This window comes from Plasmodium sp. gorilla clade G2 (genome assembly GCF_900097015.1).
Source record: "Plasmodium sp. gorilla clade G2 genome assembly, chromosome: 14".
In the NCBI taxonomy this organism is placed as follows: Eukaryota; Apicomplexa; class Aconoidasida; order Haemosporida; family Plasmodiidae; genus Plasmodium; species Plasmodium adleri (nom. inval.).
In genome coordinates, this window is record NC_041706.1 from 1,627,978 (window position 1) to 1,647,513 (window position 19,536).

General features: G+C 18.8%; 4 protein-coding genes across 4 annotated transcripts in view; 2 read left to right on the forward strand and 2 right to left on the reverse strand.

Annotated features, from left to right (window-relative positions):
• Nucleotides 1–91: 91 nt before the first annotated feature.
• PADL01_1442300 (tRNA binding protein, putative) lies at nt 92–1,505 on the reverse strand (the record flags this gene model as incomplete). The annotated part of the gene is made up of 2 exons (XM_028684705.1): nt 92–1,171; nt 1,377–1,505. The coding sequence occupies 2 exons, from the start codon at nt 1,503–1,505 to the stop codon at nt 92–94; spliced, it is 1,209 nt and encodes a 402-aa protein (XP_028540756.1).
• A 2,974-nt stretch (nt 1,506–4,479) lies between these two features.
• PADL01_1442400 (conserved Plasmodium protein, unknown function) lies at nt 4,480–10,605 on the forward strand (the record flags this gene model as incomplete). The annotated part of the gene is made up of 1 exon (XM_028684706.1): nt 4,480–10,605. The coding sequence occupies one exon, from the start codon at nt 4,480–4,482 to the stop codon at nt 10,603–10,605; it is 6,126 nt and encodes a 2,041-aa protein (XP_028540757.1).
• Nucleotides 10,606–11,430: 825 nt separating this feature from the next.
• PADL01_1442500 (protein prenyltransferase alpha subunit, putative) lies at nt 11,431–14,367 on the reverse strand (the record flags this gene model as incomplete). Its single annotated transcript, XM_028684707.1, has 8 exons — nt 11,431–11,554; nt 11,663–11,743; nt 11,841–11,963; nt 12,074–12,194; nt 12,294–12,331; nt 12,452–12,574; nt 12,643–13,969; nt 14,118–14,367. The coding sequence occupies 8 exons, from the start codon at nt 14,365–14,367 to the stop codon at nt 11,431–11,433; spliced, it is 2,187 nt and encodes a 728-aa protein (XP_028540758.1).
• Nucleotides 14,368–16,989: 2,622 nt separating this feature from the next.
• The window catches only part of PADL01_1442600 (conserved Plasmodium protein, unknown function), a gene marked incomplete at both ends in the record, with an annotated part of 2,616 nt that continues 69 nt past the window's right edge, over nt 16,990–19,536 (forward strand). Inside the window, 2 exons of the mRNA XM_028684708.1 lie at nt 16,990–17,029; nt 17,279–19,536. The exon at nt 17,279–19,536 is cut by the window's right edge and continues 69 nt beyond it. Of these exons, the coding sequence (XP_028540759.1) occupies nt 16,990–17,029; nt 17,279–19,536 (2,298 nt within the window). The remainder of the gene's footprint in view (nt 17,030–17,278) is intronic.

Consider the following 19,536-nt stretch of genomic DNA (forward strand, 5'->3'; position numbering starts at 1 on the left):
TAAATATATTCATATATATATATTTGTATAACAATGTTGAAACATATATACATCCATTTATATATAGCGTTCAAAGTTTTCCTTTTTATTTTTATGATATTGTTCCTTGATCTAGAACACAAGTAATATCACCTTGAGAAGATATCCATTTAGTATCTTTATAATAAGCTACACCATTTTTTAATATAAGATGTGGTTGAATATGGAAGAAAGGATTTTTTTCTTTATCAGAACTAAGATTCTTATCTGGTATAACATTAAGATCCATATTATGAAATAATATTCTTTCTCCTATTTTTACACCATTTGGTGGAACAAGTAATTCTACTTTTTCATCGAAAGAACCACATAAAACCATTCCATGACTTTTTTTTCCTCTTAAAGATTTTTCTTTTAAATTAGCTAGAACTAAAACATATTTGTTAAGTAAATCTTCTGCATTTTTCTTATTTCGTAAACCACTACATATATCTCTAGGTTTATCTTCACCAAGATTAACTTTTAAACAATATAATGTATCGGCATCTGGATGTATTTCAACTTGTTCTACATATCCAACTAGTACATTCAATCTTGCTATATCATCTAACTTTTTGGCTTCTTCTACTTTTTTATTTGGTGCATTATTCTTATTTTGGGCATCCTTCTTTTTATTTTTTGCGCTTTCGTTAGTTTGAGCTTTATCTTCTTTTGATTCTTTGGAAATAAAATTGTTCTTATTTTCATGAGCATTCGTAGTAGTTTTATTATTTAATAAATTTTCTAAACTATCTTTAACATTTAATTTTTTCAATGTACTAAAATTAGCTACGATAGTTTCTTGAATATGTAAATACCATCTATAAATATATGAAAATTCGATTCTTTCTTTTACAGCCATTTCATCTAATAACTTATGAATTGCACAAAAATAAAATATATCAACTATGGATGCATGCTTATTAGAAATTATATAAGACTTCTCACATAACAAGTCATTTAAATGTTTCATATCCGACTGTTTTAATATGTATTTATCACTAGCTAAATGAAATATAAATTCTTCGTTCTCACTAACTTTTTCTTCATCTTCATTAAAAAGTTCACTATAACAATCGTATATATCAATTAAGGCATACAATGTACAAAAGAGATCCTTGTATGTTTTGTTCTTATATTGCAGGGTTATTTTCTAAAAAGAAAAAATAAAAATTAATGAGAAGGAATAAGGATATATACTTAAATATATGTATGCGTCTTATTTGGATTTCTTCATTATAATATATATATTAAAAAGAAAAAAAGAAAAAAAAAAAATTATGTATTTTTAAAATACATTCCTCAAATGTTAAAAAAAGAACATTATACAATATATATATGTTTCATTTTATTTTTACCTTATCGTAACATATTTCTGGTAATTTTACATTTTCATTATCTTGTACAACTGTAACCTTTATATAATCAAGAACCAGTTTTAAAATATCTGATTTTATATCATCTTTTACTAAGGTTAGAACGCACATTTTGTACATATAAAATTTATATATATATATATATAGTAGTTTTTATAAAATATAACTAATATTAAGAAGGTTATATATTACATAGAATAATATTAATATATTTATGTAATTTATTCTATTTTACCAATTGAACTTTTTTTTTTTTTTTTTCTTTTTTTCAAAATAAATTTTATTAAAAATAAATAAATGTAATATATATATAAATCTTTTATGATATTTTACTTATGAAAAAAATATCAATTGTTAATTATTTTTATATTAAGTTATTAATAATATTATTCATATTCTATATATGAATTATATATTTTTCTCTATAGTTTTATAGCATGAATAATTTTTATCATAAATATAAATATGAATATATAAATATTTATTGATATATTTATATTTTATAGGTATTTTTTTTTTTTTTTTAAACCAAAAAAATAAAATATCATTTATTATATAAAATATATATGTATTTTTTTATATAATAATAATATATATATTGACAATATATGGCATATATTTTATTTATATTTGTTACATATAAAAAAAAGAGAATATTTATTTTAAAGAAATGAACAACAAAAATATATATATTATTATATATATAAAATATTATATCGTTTTATTTTATTAATCTTTCTTTTAATAAAAAGCGGATTAACATGAATCATTTATTATTTGTTCATATATATATATATATATATATAATATAAACAATTTAATAACCTTTATTTTTAAAGTGGGCCTTTTAAGAATTGCTCTTATTTATATGCCTATCATTGTACATAATATATATAAAAATATATATATATATATATAAATTATTTATTTTCATTATATTTTATTTTTAAGAATAATATAATTTTGTATAAAAGAATTATAAGTCTTTTATATATTTTTTTTTATCATTAATGCAAATCCATAAAATATATAAATAAATATTTAATTATTTTATTAATTAATTTTTTTTTTTTTTTATTTAATCCGTTTGTATGCTGTATATATGAATTATAAAATATATGGACTTATAAAATAAGTATAAAATCATATTCCAATTTAAATAATAAAAACTTTAAATATATTTTTTATGTGATAAAACGATATTTGGTTAAATACTTAAACATATTTGTTATTCACCTGATAAAAATAAATACTTTTTTTTTTTTTTTTTTTTTTTTTTTGTCCATCAGAGAATTATATCATTTGTTCAATCTAAAATATGTACTATTTTCTGGTATAGAAAAATATTATATATATATATTAAAAAAAATGGTACATAATGATATTTATATAATCATTAAAGATACATATTATCATAACTAAATGCTAATTAATTATAATAAAAAAAATCTATTTCTTTTTATACTCTTATAATAAGATAAAAAAAAAAAAAAAAACTCATAAAAAGAAGGAATTCTTTTAAAATATTAAACACACATTTTAATGTATAAAATTTACCTTTTCCTTTTACATTTTTTTATTTCGTTGAACAGTATGTATTTTTAAATAAAAATAAAAACACACATATATATCAGTACATAAAATAATATATATATATTAATATAATAAAATGTAGCTAAGCAAAATATCATTTTTTTTTTTTTTAAATCCTTCACATATATATATATATATATATATATATATATATATGTGCCTATATTTAATTTATATGTAAGGAACGTTTTCTTTCTCTTTTTTTTTTCTTCAAATATATATACAAAATAAATATATTAAATGTTTATTTTTTCCTTTTTATGGAAATAACGATTAATAAAATTATATATCAAACAAAAAAAGAGTTAAAAAAAAGAACGTATATAATAAAAAGATTCATGTATTTATTGTATATGTAAAATTAATTATTTCACTTTTTTTTTTTTTTCTATTTCCACAGTTATGTTGTTAATTTCTCATATGTTGATAAATGCTTCCTTATCCCATTTAAAAAAAAAAAAAACAACTACAGAGTTTTATTATATAGAACTTTATTTAAGAAGTGAAAATTTATTTTAGTTCCTTTTACTAACGTTATTCTTACTTTATATATAATATATAATTTTCTTATGAGGACCTTAAATATATATAAATATGAATTTTTTTTTTTTTCAAATTTAAGAAAATTATGATATATAAAATATAGTAGCTATATATATTTATATATATTATTATTAATTTAAAAAAAAAAAAAAAAAAAAAAATCTTATATATCTATATATATATTATATATCTATTTATGAATATAAATATATATATATATAATATGTTCTAATTATATATAAATGAACGGAAAATAATTTTCCAATACGGCACAAAGATATGAATATTTTGTGCATTTCCAGATTGATTATACTTATACATATATTAAAAATATTACATATATATATATATATTCTCATGAATTTATTGCTAGATTAATTTGTTCTTTTTTTTATGTTAAACATTTGATTAAGTGGAACATAACGATGTATAACAATATTTATATTTAAATATGGAAAACAGAAAAAAAAGAAAAATTATATATATATATATTATATATATGTATATGTTTATATATATTTGAAGGTTAAAGAAATAAAAATAAATTATATTTTATTTTATATTATTTTTATTTTTTTATTATATAAAATATTTCTATTTTTCCCCTTTTTTATAAAATAAAAAAAAAAAAAAAAAATATATATATATATATAATATTTATATTTATGCATTTATATATTTCAAATATACACATTATATATATATATATATATTTACGTGTATAACCTTATTTTAATTTTTCTTTATTTTTTTTTTTTTAAGTTATATAAATTTCCATATAAATTGCATTATTGTTTTAATATAAATTTTATATTTATTTATTTTTTTTTTATTTTTTTATTTTTTATTTTTTATTTTTTTTTTTATGAACAATAATTAAAGAGCAAATTGTTTTATGAAAAAGAATAAAAAAAGGATATAAGAAAATAAATGTAAGAAATATAAGAATATGCAGAATAACAATGCAGTGCAATATAGTATAGAAAATATAATGAAAAAAAATAGAGACGAAAATAAGTATGTAGATCTGTGTGATATAAAAACAAATAATAATCATATAAAAGTTAATAAATATATAACATATGATAATATTACATTTGAGAGTAAAAATAATAATAATTATCATAATAAGAGTAATAACCAAATTAATAATAATTATTATTATGGTGCTATAAATAAAAGAGTTGATGAAAATTTAGTAAGTTATAATGGAAGGGTAGATGATTTAAGAAATAGTAAGAAATGTGTATATTCAGAAAAACATATGGAGGATAAAAATATATTATTAGGAATGAATGATGAAGATAATAAATTCCTTAGAAGTGAGTATATAAAAGATTTTAATATGAATTATAATGATTGTGGACTTATTAATATGATGAGTAATCATTATAATAACATAATTAAAAATACAAATAAAGGAATAGAAGATAATATGAATTATAATTATGATACCTTATTAGAAAGATATAATTATAATAGCGAAACAAAAAAGGAAAAAAAAAAAGTGTTAATAGATAAGAATTATCTATATAATAACGATTATTTATACGATGATAATATAGATAATGATAAACTTATGATTCATAATAGTGACATGAAAAAGGAATATCCTCTGTATGATAAAAATGTATGTATGAATAAAAGTTTCGATAATATAAAATTTCAGAGTGAAATTTTAATGAGAGGAAACCAAAACAAAAACAACATCAACAAGAACAAAAATAATAATAATAATAATAATAATAATAATATTCATAATAATAGTCTTCATATTTATAATAGTAGTCATAATTTTCATAATAATAATGATATTAATTCACTTGCTGTAACCAACGAAGAAGAATTAGAGAATAGAATGTACAACTTAGATTTTGATGAAGAGAAAAGCGAGTCTAATAATTTGTTAGTTAATTATTCTCATGAAGAAAAAGAAAGCACACATAAACTTAATATTTACAATCTTTTTAATAAATCCAATACAAATAAAAATAACAATGCAAATACTGGGATAATAAATTTTTTAAGAAATAAAAGAATGAATAAATATTCTTATGATAATAAGGGATTAAAATATGACTCTACAGAAATTGATTCAAATGTAAATATGAAAAAAAATTATATGATTAAGGGTTCATATGATACTTCTCCAAATTTAAAGGGATATACATATGAAAATAATGACGTTATAAAAAAAAAAATGAATACAATAAATAATTTAAATAGGTTAAATAATGTAAATGAAAATGTTATACATCTGAAAGAAAATATTGAATATAAATCTATGATGAATTCTTTTGAAACTTTAAAAATATATGAGCAGGATGAAAATAACAAACAAAATAATATATATCTAAATAAGATTAACGAACACTCAAAATATAAAGACGACAATAATTTAAATAATAATAATAATAATAATAATAATAATGATAATAATAATAATAATAATGATAATATGGTTGTTCAAAATGTTCATAATAATAATGATAATATTAATAATAATAATAATAATAATTCTGGTGATATTAAAAAATGTGCACAAAAAAAAATCAGTGAAAGAAATCCATTTAGTATTCATCACTATGTAAAACAAGAACATATGAATATAACTAATTTATGTAATATAAATAAAAATAATATGTTAGTTCATAATATAAATAATAATTCTTTTGAAAAAGATAACGAAAAAATATATACTAAACAAACATCTATGATGCAAAAGAAAGGTACTGATGTTTTTAAAACACTATCAGAAGTACAAAGTGTGTGCAATATGAATCAAAATAATTTTTATGATAACAATCATAATAATAATAATCATAATAATCATTATTATTATAAGAATGATAAAAATGAAGTTGATTTGAAGAAACGCAAATGTGAAATAAATTATAAAGAAATGAACAGTTCAAAGGTTGGAAATATAAATAATGATCACAAAACAATTACAAGTGAAAAGAAAGAATACTATATGAATATTAAAAGCGATTATCCTAATAATGTTAAAAGTAATGATATAAAGAATAATGATTGTTTAAAACATTTTGATGAAGATGGATCATCAAGTAAATATATTTCATCCCCTTCAATGAATGTTTCTTCATGCGAATCTTACAAATCCTTTTCTAAGAATAAGAAAAAAAAATCAAAAAGCTATTGTAAGGATAAAGGATATAATAATGAATCATATAAAATTAAAAATAATAAAAAGCTAAAATATTTCAAGAAGGAACCAAATATAGAAGAAAATAATTCTCAAAATAAAATCTGTAGAAATTCTTTAATTGGTTGTATAAGTTGTATGTATGAAGGTACCAAAATGTATTGCCATTGTCATAATATTAATAATAAAAATTTAAAAACTATTATTAATAATGCCAAAAATTTTGATGATCTCACTAAAGGTTCACCAAATAAACAAAATAATAATAATAAAGTTTTAGCAGAAAAAAATATTATAACAAATAGATGTATTAATAATAGTACTAATATTAATGGAAATAGTAACAATAATAATATTAATAATATTAATAATAATAATAATAATAATTGTAATGTGAATTGTTCGAATGTTTTTTTTGATAATATAAATGAAAACATAAATCCCAAACGTGAGGATAGTTGTTTTAATTATAATGAAGGTAACAATAAAAACATTTATGATTATCAAAATAATGGCAATATTGTTAATAATAATAATCATGATAAAAAGTTAGAAAAAACATATTTAATTAATAAAAAAGAAGAACCCATAAATAGTTCGAAAATGAATGTAAATATGATTGTTGATGGTGTTAAAAAAAAGAATCAAGAAAATATAACAAACACGAAACTATTAAAAATTAATAATATAACTAATAATGTGATAAAGAAAAATATAAAAAATGAAACTTTATCATTTGATAAATATGAACAGGTAAATAAACAAGATGATGGTAGTAGTACAAAAAATAAAATTATAGAAGTTAATCAAAAAATGAACAAATTTAATGTTATGCAAAATCTGATGTATAACAGTAATAATTGTAAGAAAGGTATGGAACAAAATAATATTAAATTATTTAAGAGAAACATAAAAAATAATACCACTAAATATATTAACAAAGATAATTTAATTAAAATTGATTACCTTAGGCAACATCAAATATTAGAAAATAATCAAAAAGGAAAAATTTGTGATTTGAATGAAGAGAAAAATAACAATTTCATGAATAAAAATAATTTTATATATCATAATAATAATAGTAATACAAATAGTAATATAAATAATATTAACAAGAACAATATCAACAATAATAACAACAGTAATAATAATAATAGTAATAATAGTAATAATAATAATAATAATAATAATATTAATAATAATAATAACAATATGTCAATAAGTGTATATGAAAAAAAAAACATGGAAAAAAAAATGTACAATATGAATGAAGGGAATATAATATTAAACCCATTAAATAAATTAGTAAATTATAAAAATATACTAGAGAAAAAAAATAATGATATATGTATCAACACACATAATTTAAAACTAAAAAAGGTTGAACAAAATGATGGTAAATATAACAAAAGTAATGGTACTATAATGAAATGTAAATTGTATAATTTAAAAAAAAATGTTTATAAAAATGATAGTAAGGTTGTAGATATACCCATGAAATTAAATGATTTAAATAATAATTCTTCTAGAATGTGTAACTTAACTAATTTATTAAAAGAAAATTCTGCTATGTGTAATAAAAAGGAATATGAAAATAAACTTGATATTAGACCAAAACAGGAGTTAAATTCTACTAAACATTTTGAGAAAAAAGGAGAAATAAAAACTATTCTTAAGAGTAATATTAATTTATATAATAAGAAGACTAAAAAGAAAAAAAATGAAGATGTTAGTTTAATCAAAATTAAAAAAGACGAACTGGTAATTAAACAAGTTAAAAAGTTAAATAAAAATTGTTTACTTAAAAATACACAAAATGTAGGGAATATCAAATCATATATAAACAGAGATATTTGTAAAGCTTTAGAAAATGTAAAAAGGACTAATCATAAAGTTAACAATGAAGATATTAGTAATAATACTACATATGAAAAAGAAGAGGCAGTTATATATATTAAAAATAAATTAAATACACAAAGGAAATGGAGAAGTGATAATATTATTACAAACAAAGGAAAAGAGGATAAGGAATATATAATCAAATGGAATAAAAATAATGGAGTTTCTATATATTATAATAAAAACATAAATGAATCCAATAATATATTGAATGGAAAAAGTTATTATATAGAAAAAGATTTTGATGAAATGGTACAGGATAAATGCATTGTTCATATGGAATGTTTTAGTAAAAATGATAAAACTCAAAATATGTATATTAACAAAAATAACATATATAATAATAGTGATATTAGTAGTAATAATAATATTGAAAATTTTAATTCATGTTTAAATGATAAAAAAAAATATATACATAATAGTATACTTGTTGAAGCCTCTCCAAATGAAAAAAATATGAATATGGAGAAACATAATGAGGATCTAAATAATATATATTTAAATAATATTAAAGTTGAAAACCACGAGGAGGTGAATAATTCATGTTATTATAATGATTTGTATGAATCTAATTTAAAGGAATATGTTGAAAGAATTACATGTCATAATAGTTTGGAAAAAAAAAATGATCATAAAGAAAAGGTCGAAGAAAAAAAAATAAATAATGGTTCAAATATATACACTCTTAATAACAATGAAGAAAGAAATTTGTTTACTATGAAAAATAAGATGGAGCAAAATAATTGTGTTAACTATATGCCCAATGAAAAAAATTTGGACATAGAAAATAATACAATATTGCTGAATGATATAATAATAGGTAATGACATTAAACATATTGAAGGTATTGTAAATTATAATAATGAAAATATAAATCATTTAAATAATAATATCAATAAATATGATGAAAATTATATATCAAATGTTCGTGAACTTTATAAAAAGAAATCAATGAATTATATGAACAAAAAATATTTGGATGATTTAAATAAAATTTATTTTTTACTTGACCAATTTACAAACACATATGGAACATGTAGTGATAATTTAAAATGCATTTTACAACTTCTTAAATATGAACTCGACAAAGAAAAAAAAGAAAGTGAATATTTTTCAAATAATCAAAAGTTTTTATATTTTGCTGTTCCTTTGATGAGCCAAGATAATAGTTGTGACAATAATATAAATGATGAAGAGAAAATTAAAGAAATAGAAAAAAATGAAAAGATATGTGAAGGGGCACATAATGATTCTATGCTAAATGGAAAGGAATATATTTTAGAAGGTATTACATATAATATATTAGGAAGTTATAAAAATTCTGATGCAGTAAATAATATCAAAAAGGATACAAAAGAATCTATAGAAACAAAAAATGATAATATACAAAATTCTGTTAATAATAATAATGATAATTGTGATAATATTTCCAATAAAAATAATAAATTGAATGTGAAGAGAATATATAGAAATATGAACAAATGGATAAAAAAAAATAAAAAATATCCATTTAATAATAAAAAAATAAACTTTAAATATTTTATTATGAACAATAACAAAAAGGATAAGAGTTGTAAATGTTGTATTAAAAAAAATATATTAAATAATGAAAAAATATTATTAAGAATGAATATATTCACAATACGACATAACAATCATGTCTATAAATTAAAGTGCAATAATAATTTTGTAATTAAAAGAAATAAATTGATTAATAAAAAAAATGGTAAACTATATAAATTTTATCCACTCTATAATGAATTATTATTAAAATGTCAGAATGGTCAAAATGAAAAAGAAGAGACAAATGAAAAATTAAAATGCTTAGATAAGACAATTAGGGAACATATAAATGATCAAGAGGATCATAAGATTAATGATAATAATAATAATAATAATATTTTAGAGGACTTATTTATCTCAGATGATGACATTAATCTTATTTATATGTATAAAACTAATAATAATATTGAAAAACAGTACAGCTTAGAAAAAATCAATATTAATTAAAATGAAAAATCGTGCTTATATACATTAAATGAGAATAATAAAATGATTACTTTTGATTATCAAGAAAAAAAACAAATGAGAATGACTTTTTTTGAAAATTTGTTTTTTTTTTATATAAAAATATGTGATATTGTATATTGTTATTCATATATACAAAATGGCATATTATAATATTACTATTAAAACAAAAAAAATAAATCTACATATAATATACATTTATTTTTTACGAATACATACGGAAAAAAAATAAATAAATAACAATATATATATATTTATATATTATATTCATTTGTATAATTAAATATTTGTATTACGATTATACCAATATATGTTTATGTTAATAAAAAATGTCCGTATATCCAAATATTTTACAAGCTATTTTTATAATTAAAACATTCATATGAATATAGGTCTACATGTATATATATATATATATATATATGTGTATTTTTTTTATTATTTTAATAAGACGATTAAATAATTGATGTTGCATTTATTTGTTTACAGTTTGTTCATTTTTTAGTGATTCATTTATAAAAAAAAGAAAATATTATATATATAATGTGCAGTACATTTTGTTCCCATATTTTTTTAACTCACATGAATATATATATTTTAATTATAATTTTTTATTTTTTTTATATTTATAACTTGATTTAATACACTTAAAAATAGAAAAAAGTTCAACATCATTTTGACAAAAAACAAAAAACAAAAAAAAAATAACAACATTAAAATACTATAAAAATTTAAGTGAAACTTATTTTATAATTAATACGCTTCTTTAATTATTATATAATATATATTATGATCAAATATATGCTATTATAATTTTGATAACACTACAGTATTGTCATGTCTAACAATATTATAGGTGTTCAGGCTATTTTTGTGTTTATACTTTTCGTTTAATAGTAGAGCAATGTTTGTGTTACTGATATTTATGTGCCTTAAAAAAAAAATCACATTAGAAATATGTATATATATATATATATATATATATTATATGTATCTATTTGCTAAAATAAAAATATATTTTTTTTCTTTTTTTTTTTACTTTAATGAAGGTAAAATTACAAATTCATACTGATCCAAGTCTTGATCCATGTCCACTAAATGGTTATTACTTACATCAAGTCTATAAATTTATTAATAAAAAAAAAGAATTATATATATATAAATATATATATATATGTAATATATTATATATTTTTTATTTTTGTTTTATAAATAACTTTTCCAATAATTTGAGATTATATAAATTTTTCATAAGAAGAACAAAATTTTTCAACTGATTATTATTCAAACACAGGTCCCTCAAATTATACAAAAAATTTAAAGTCCCTTTACCGCTGAACCTGGTATGATTTGTAAAATTAAAGAAATATACAATAAATAAAGTTAATATTATACTACTTATATATATATATATATATTCATTTATGTGTGTATTTATTTATATATTTACCATTCCGATATGGAATTATTTGATAAATCAATTTTGGGTATAAAAAAGGCTTCGATCATAAGGGGATATACAATACTTCTAATATTCAAGTGTGTTAAATCCAGTATCTCATTATTATTCCCTATTATAAAATAAAATGAAAAATATAATTAACACATAAAAATATATATAAATTTGTATATGTCTATCTAAATTATATATATGTATATTTTATTTTTACCCTTTTCATTAGTCTCGTAATAATCATGGATACGTTTCCTGCATAAAAATATATATATATACATATTTATATATATATTAATATTTTTGTTATTACAAAAAAGTGATATTCGTCTTTTCATGGATGCATGAAAAAATAAAAGAAAAATCACATCTTACTTTATTAGCATCTCAGTTTCTTGATCTTTGTAATATTCTAATCTAAGAAAATCAACATGTTTCAAATAATCTAGTACTTTTAATGCCTCTTCAAAACGTTCAATCCTTTTCAATATTTCAAACCTACAAGAATAATATTATAAATAAATAAATAAATATATATATATTTATATATAATATTATTTCCTCACTTTGTGTATAGAGCAAATTTGCAGTCATTTTCTAAAAGCAATAATTCATTAATTTGTTCAAGTTCCAAATTTAATAAATGTAAATCCATATTTGTACTTATATTTAACATAATATTTGCAGAATTTATATATTTATAAAAATTATAACATATTTTATTTTTATCATTATTATCAAGTATATTATTTGAGAATTGGTATATGCCTTTTCTATTATATTGATTTTCATCTAATAATATATTAAAATGTTCGCATTTCGAAATTTTTGTTATATCAATTTGGCAAATTATGGAATGTTCATATTTGTTATATTCTTTTGAAGAATTACTATATAATTTGTATATATCTTTTAATATATTTTGTTCATAATGTATTTGATGTGGTATATATATATTATATTTATAATAATATAAGATAAATTTTATATATGGGATATTACCTAAAGATAAATCATTTTTATCAAATTTAAATGAAAATACAAAGGATTCTTTATTATTACTATCATTAATATTATTATTTATTGTTATTATATGTTTATCCCATGAACCCTTTATTTCCTTATTGTTATTATCATAACATATACATTTCGATATATTTAGGTTAATCAAATTAGGAAAGAAAAAATATATAGAATTATTATTTAAAAGGATGAAAAAAATTTCTTCTTTGTCATTTCCATTTTGAAAAAGAAACCATTTATAAAATTCCCATAAACTTTGATCAAAGGGATCAGTAAATATAGCATTCTTTATTAAATTTAATTCATTATTAATATCTATTATGGATTTTTTCAAAGAATATTTTAAAAACCATGCTGAAAAATTTGAAAAATTATTTTCAATTAACATTTTGGATAACTTATAATTGGTTTCATATACATCAAAATTAAAACATCCATTTGACTGATTTGATGAATTTGATTGATTTGATGGATTTGATTCATTTGATTCATTTGATTCATTTGATTCATTTGATTCATTTGATTGGTTTGTTTCATCTATATACTTTTCATTATCTTTATTTTCAATATTAATATTATTTAATTTTTTATGTACAATATGTATACAAGATATTATATAAGATCTATAATTCCAACAATGATAATTTCTATCATCCTTATAAAAGGAACTTTTACAATATTCTAATTCATTTAACAAATCTTTCATATCTATTAAATTGTCTTTTAAGCAATATTTTATAATCCATAATTTATGAAACCATAATTCATTACACTTATTAAATGTTTTCAAAATATCTTCCACCATGCTGTTTTCTTCTTTCAATAGTTTTTTTAATTCCTCCGGAGTTTTCGTCATATCACATTGCTCATCTGTTACAATAAAAAGAAATCATAAATTAATATAAATTATATAACATAAGGTATAGGAAATAAAAACTATATAATGATAAGATAAAATAAGATAAAAAGATATACACAAAAATATATTTATATATATATATAATTATTTATATAATACCTTCAATTTGGTCCTTGACTTTTAAATATTCTGGTTTAATAGATTCAAAATATTCCCTTCTATAATTCCATAATGTTTGTAGATAAGGACACTTCATTAATATAAGAGACGTCCTATCAATATATTCTTTATCATAACTATTCGTTTTCTTCTTTTTAATTAAATTATTAACCAAGGGAATTAATTCCTTTACCTTTTGTAACCTTGCTTGCTCTTCTTCTTGCGCTCGATTTGCTCTTCTCCCATGCATGATGTTTAATAACCATCAAAAATTTAAAAATATATATATATATAAATCAAAAGGTATTTCCTTTTTCTTTCTTTATAATTATTATTTTAAGTTTATATACATCTGATACATAGAACAAAAAATCAGTTATTTACAGTTTAATTTATAATATATAATTGATATATATATGTTTAAATTTATATATATTTTTATTTATATGTATAATTAAAAATTTTATATTTATATATAATTTGAAGTTATAATTAATAATATAAAATCAAATGTAAAAATTAAAGAACAGATTTGTTTATACACCATAAGTAAATATTTATATATATATATAATATACATTTATATAGTACTTAAAATAAATGATAATTATAATAATAATAAATTAACAACTTCTATTATTATTATATACTTAATAATTTATATATTTTATTTTTTAATGAGAAATAGGAGAGTGTTAAATTTAAGTTGTACGTTTTAATATAAATTCGACAAATTAAATATATGTATATAATATATATATATATAGATTATAATTTTCACTTATCTAAATTATTATATATATATTATACTTACAATTTATAATAAGATAATAATAAATTAGTGGATGCAAAAAATGTTTATATATTTTTATAAATATTTTATGAGATATATTAAAAAGGTAAAAATATTTTTTATATCCTGAACAAAATATTATTATAAGCGTATTATATATATATATTTATGTTTTTATTAATAATTAATATACTTTATGTATTCATTTAACAAAATGTAATATGGTAGTTTATATGAGTTTATGGTTTTTTTTTTTTTTTTTTTATTTATATTTGTAATAAATATTTTGTAGAACCTATTTGGTTTATTTAATTATGAGAATCGATGACTATTTATATTAAAATATAATATTTAAAAAAAAAAAAGAATAAATCACATCACAATTATTTTTACTCCTTTTAGTGTGTATAAGAATAGGTGTTAAATAATATTCCTTACAAGTTAATCATTTTTTAAATACACAAAAATATATATATATATATATATATTACGAAAGTTCATAACGTAAGACTTATAAAAATAAAAGTACAAAATATATAATAATAATAATAATAATAAATAGGAATATTTTTCTTAACTTATCCTGTACTTTATTGTTCTTTGATTATAAGAAAATATAAGTTAAATAGAAGGTTAATTTTATTATATAATTATGTTTATTTATTTATTTGAAGTTGGCACCAAATTTTATATTACAACATTAAAAATTAATATAAGACTTATACAATTATGTATATTAAGTGACAATATTTTTATTTGTAAAAAATAATAACATATGATTTAATAGATAAATATCTTTTATTATATATATATGTATATATATTCCATATTAAAATTTTTTTTAAGGTTCATTTTTAATTTATATTTATATTTTTATACCATATTAATGTAAATAGAAAAAAAAAAAAAAAATATGGTAACTTTATTTATAATTTTCTTTTTTATTCGTTCTTGGAAACATCGGTTCAAATTTTGAGAAAAGAAAAAAATAATAATATGAAATAAATCTATGAATAATTTTATTCTTATGGTTTTCCTTCTTTCTTTTTTTTTTATAAAACCAATATTGAAATAGCTTTTTTTTTTTTTATAAAATAAAGCTCAAAAATAAAACCTGTATAGCAAAATAAATAATCATTATTATAATAAGTGAAAAGCTCAAATGAAAAAAATAAAATAAATTAGTTCATTCTTTTTGTTTGTCTGTCTGTTTCTTTTCTTTTTTACTTTTAGTATTGTCTTTTATTTTTCTTTTTGCATGCAGTTTTCTTTATATTATTTTGATAAATAACTCTATAAAGAAAAATATACAATTTGGACCTTCATGAAAAAAACATGTTATTTTACATCAAATTACAAGCTATGGATATAAAGGAACAAAGGAAAAGAAAAACAAAAAAAAAAAACAAAACAAAAAAACAAAACAACATATATATATATATATATATATGTATATATTAATAATGTAATATTCTCCTATATAATATAGATATTCAATTAAAATTTTTATTGTATCTATATTCTTTTATTATTTATTATTGTCTAATTTTTTTTTTTAAATTGAAAAATAGCTATTTACATGATTTTTTATTTTTATTTTATTTTAAACCCCAAAATACATTTATTTTTTTATTGTTCAAATGTTTAGTTATATTGGCTAATGCACAATTTTCCTTATGTTACATAAATAAAATATTACATAAGAATTGTTCTAGAACTTTTAATATATTATAAATAAATTTGTGTTAATATACTATAAAGAAGAAATATTAATAATTAATAATTAATATATTATGAATAAAAAAATATGAAAATTATATTTTAAAGAGAATGATATTAGTGATATAAGAAAAATGTGAATTAATTTTCATAGTGTTAGATTATATATAATTATGAAATATAATCCAATTTATATATTATGAATCTAACTAGAGTTTATTACAGATCTATATAAAGAATTTCAGTACTCTAATTTTTTTTTTTTTTTTTTTTTACATATATTTTACAATTTTTTTTTTGTTGTCTTTTTAATGTTACAGAATGAATTTTTTTTCTATTTTTATAATCCTTAATTTTTTTATGCTCAGTTTAACTTCAAGTTTAAGAAATGGATTTTTACGTAAGATGAAATAAAAAAGAAATAATACTAAGGGTGTAATATGCATTCATATATTCGTATCATTCTATAATATATATATATATATATATTGTGTAAATCAACAAAATTTTGGTATCATATGATTAAGTGGATAACTACATATATATATATATATATATATATAGATATACTTGCATATCATGTTAGCTCTTTAATATATATCTTTTTAATTATTTATTTATTATTATTATTTTATTTTTTTATTTATAGAATTAGATTCTTCCACAACATTTAGTGAGGATTTTTGTAAAGGAATGAACTTACATTTTCTTATCAGTTCTGAAGAAATTGATAGTAAATTCTTTTTAAACAAGATACTACTATTAATTTTAGGAGGTACATCTTATATGAGATACAACAAACAGAATTATTTTTCTGTTTCTATATATGAGAAGAAGATAGTATATAAAAATATAAAAAAAATTGAAAACATAAGAGGGTCATCTTATTATGAACAACTACAATCAGCGTTTAAAAAGTATATAAAATATACTGGTAGAAAAACAAATTTACTTGCATCCTTAAAAGAATATTATGAAAAATATATAGTAGGAAATAAAAATATAAAAGAATCAAAAAATATAATTATTCTTGTAAAAAAATTTACATCAGGTGATTTATTTGAATTTGATGAAGATTTAAATAGGTATATTAAAGAAATTAGAAGTAAGGATGTTGGTATATATTTTATTTCTGATGATAGTATCCATTCTAAAAACTTGATACTTAAAATTTCAGAAACTGTATATAATATGGAGGTAGATTATCCCATAGCTCATTTTGTAAGTGAATCCTTTCGTTCTAATGATCTTTATGGTGTTAAAAAATTCTGTTATCAATTATTACATGGTGCAACTTGTGAGAGTTATAATGAGTGGTCAGAATGGTCAGGTCCATGTGAATTTGAAAGAAGACAAAGAATAATTCCTCTTAAAATAACAAACACAGAGTCTACTACTTTTCGTTCCCATTATGATCCTACATGTAGGAATGTTTTTGATTATAATATGGCAATTAAAGAAGAATTTCGTGCAAATTGTAAAAATATTATATACGAATGTAGGGGTATATGTGACAAAGGGTATAGATTCAAGCCTTATAATAAATATAACGAAATAATGGAATCATATGAAGAATGTAAAGATTTACCTCCATGTACAAAGGATCAAAAAAAAAATGGAGATCATACATTATACTCACATGTTATTCTAAATTCTTTATTATCAGAAGCTTCACTTAAAGAAATTAGAGATCGTGAAGATCGTACACTTATCGAAAAAGATATGCCAGGTGATACAGAAGAAATGTCAAATGAACGTCGAATAAAGGATACTCACATTTTTCTTGATAATAAAATGAAGTATCTATTAGATAAACAACATAAACTCATTGAACAGTTACAAAAAGATATTCAAGATAGAAAAAACAAAAAAGATAAGATAGAAGAAATAAAAGAAGAGGAAGAAGAAAAAAAAGAAGAGGTAGTAGAAAAAAAACCAGAGGTAGAAAAAAAACTAGAGGTAGTAGAAAAAAAAGAAGAGGTAGAAAAAAAACAAGAAAAAGACAAAGAAAATCAGGAGAAAAAAGAGGATAATAATTTACAAGATACCAAAAGAATCAATGAAACACCTACAATAGACATGAAAAAGAATGAAAATACAGTACATCATACACAGAAAGAAGAAGAAATAAAAAAGACGAATAATCCTATTGATAATTTTGAAAATGATGGAACTAATAAAGTACATGTAATTAATACAGGTAGTACAAATACACAAAGTAGTCAAAATGATTTAGATGGTGATAATTATCCAAATAGACAAAATGTTTTAAATGATCAACTTAATAAATTAGCAGATAAAAGTGAAAAAGATAGTGCAAATGTTTTTTCAGTTCCAATTAATGGAGAGAATATAAAAAAGAATGATATATACGAACATCCACGAAAGGTAGATAGTGCAGAAGATATAAATGTTATAGAGAATCCCATAATCCAATCTATAGAAAATCGAAATAATATAATAAACATGAATAATAAATCTGGTAATGAAAATTCCTCTAAGAATATGAATTCAGAGATACGCAATATAAATGTTCCGTTTGATCTTAATCATCTGATCAAAAAGAATGATTATGATGGTAATTCCGAAGCTAATGGGAATACATCTTCATATGATGATAAAAAGGAAGACGTTGAAATAAATTTAGAAAGAAAGGTTGTGGAACAAACAAATGAACAAAAAGAAACAGACCAGTTCAATTTGAATAATGGGAAAGACGAAGAGAATATAGATATAAATAAAGAAAATAAAGAAGGGGATATAAGTAGGAATAATGGTAAGAATGTTGAAATACATCCAGCAAATAATGGACAAAAAATGGTGAATCCAAAAGGGGAAGTTCTCGAAAAAAATGTTAATGTAAAAGATTTAAGTGAACATGAATATGGACATGAATTGGAAGGTAAA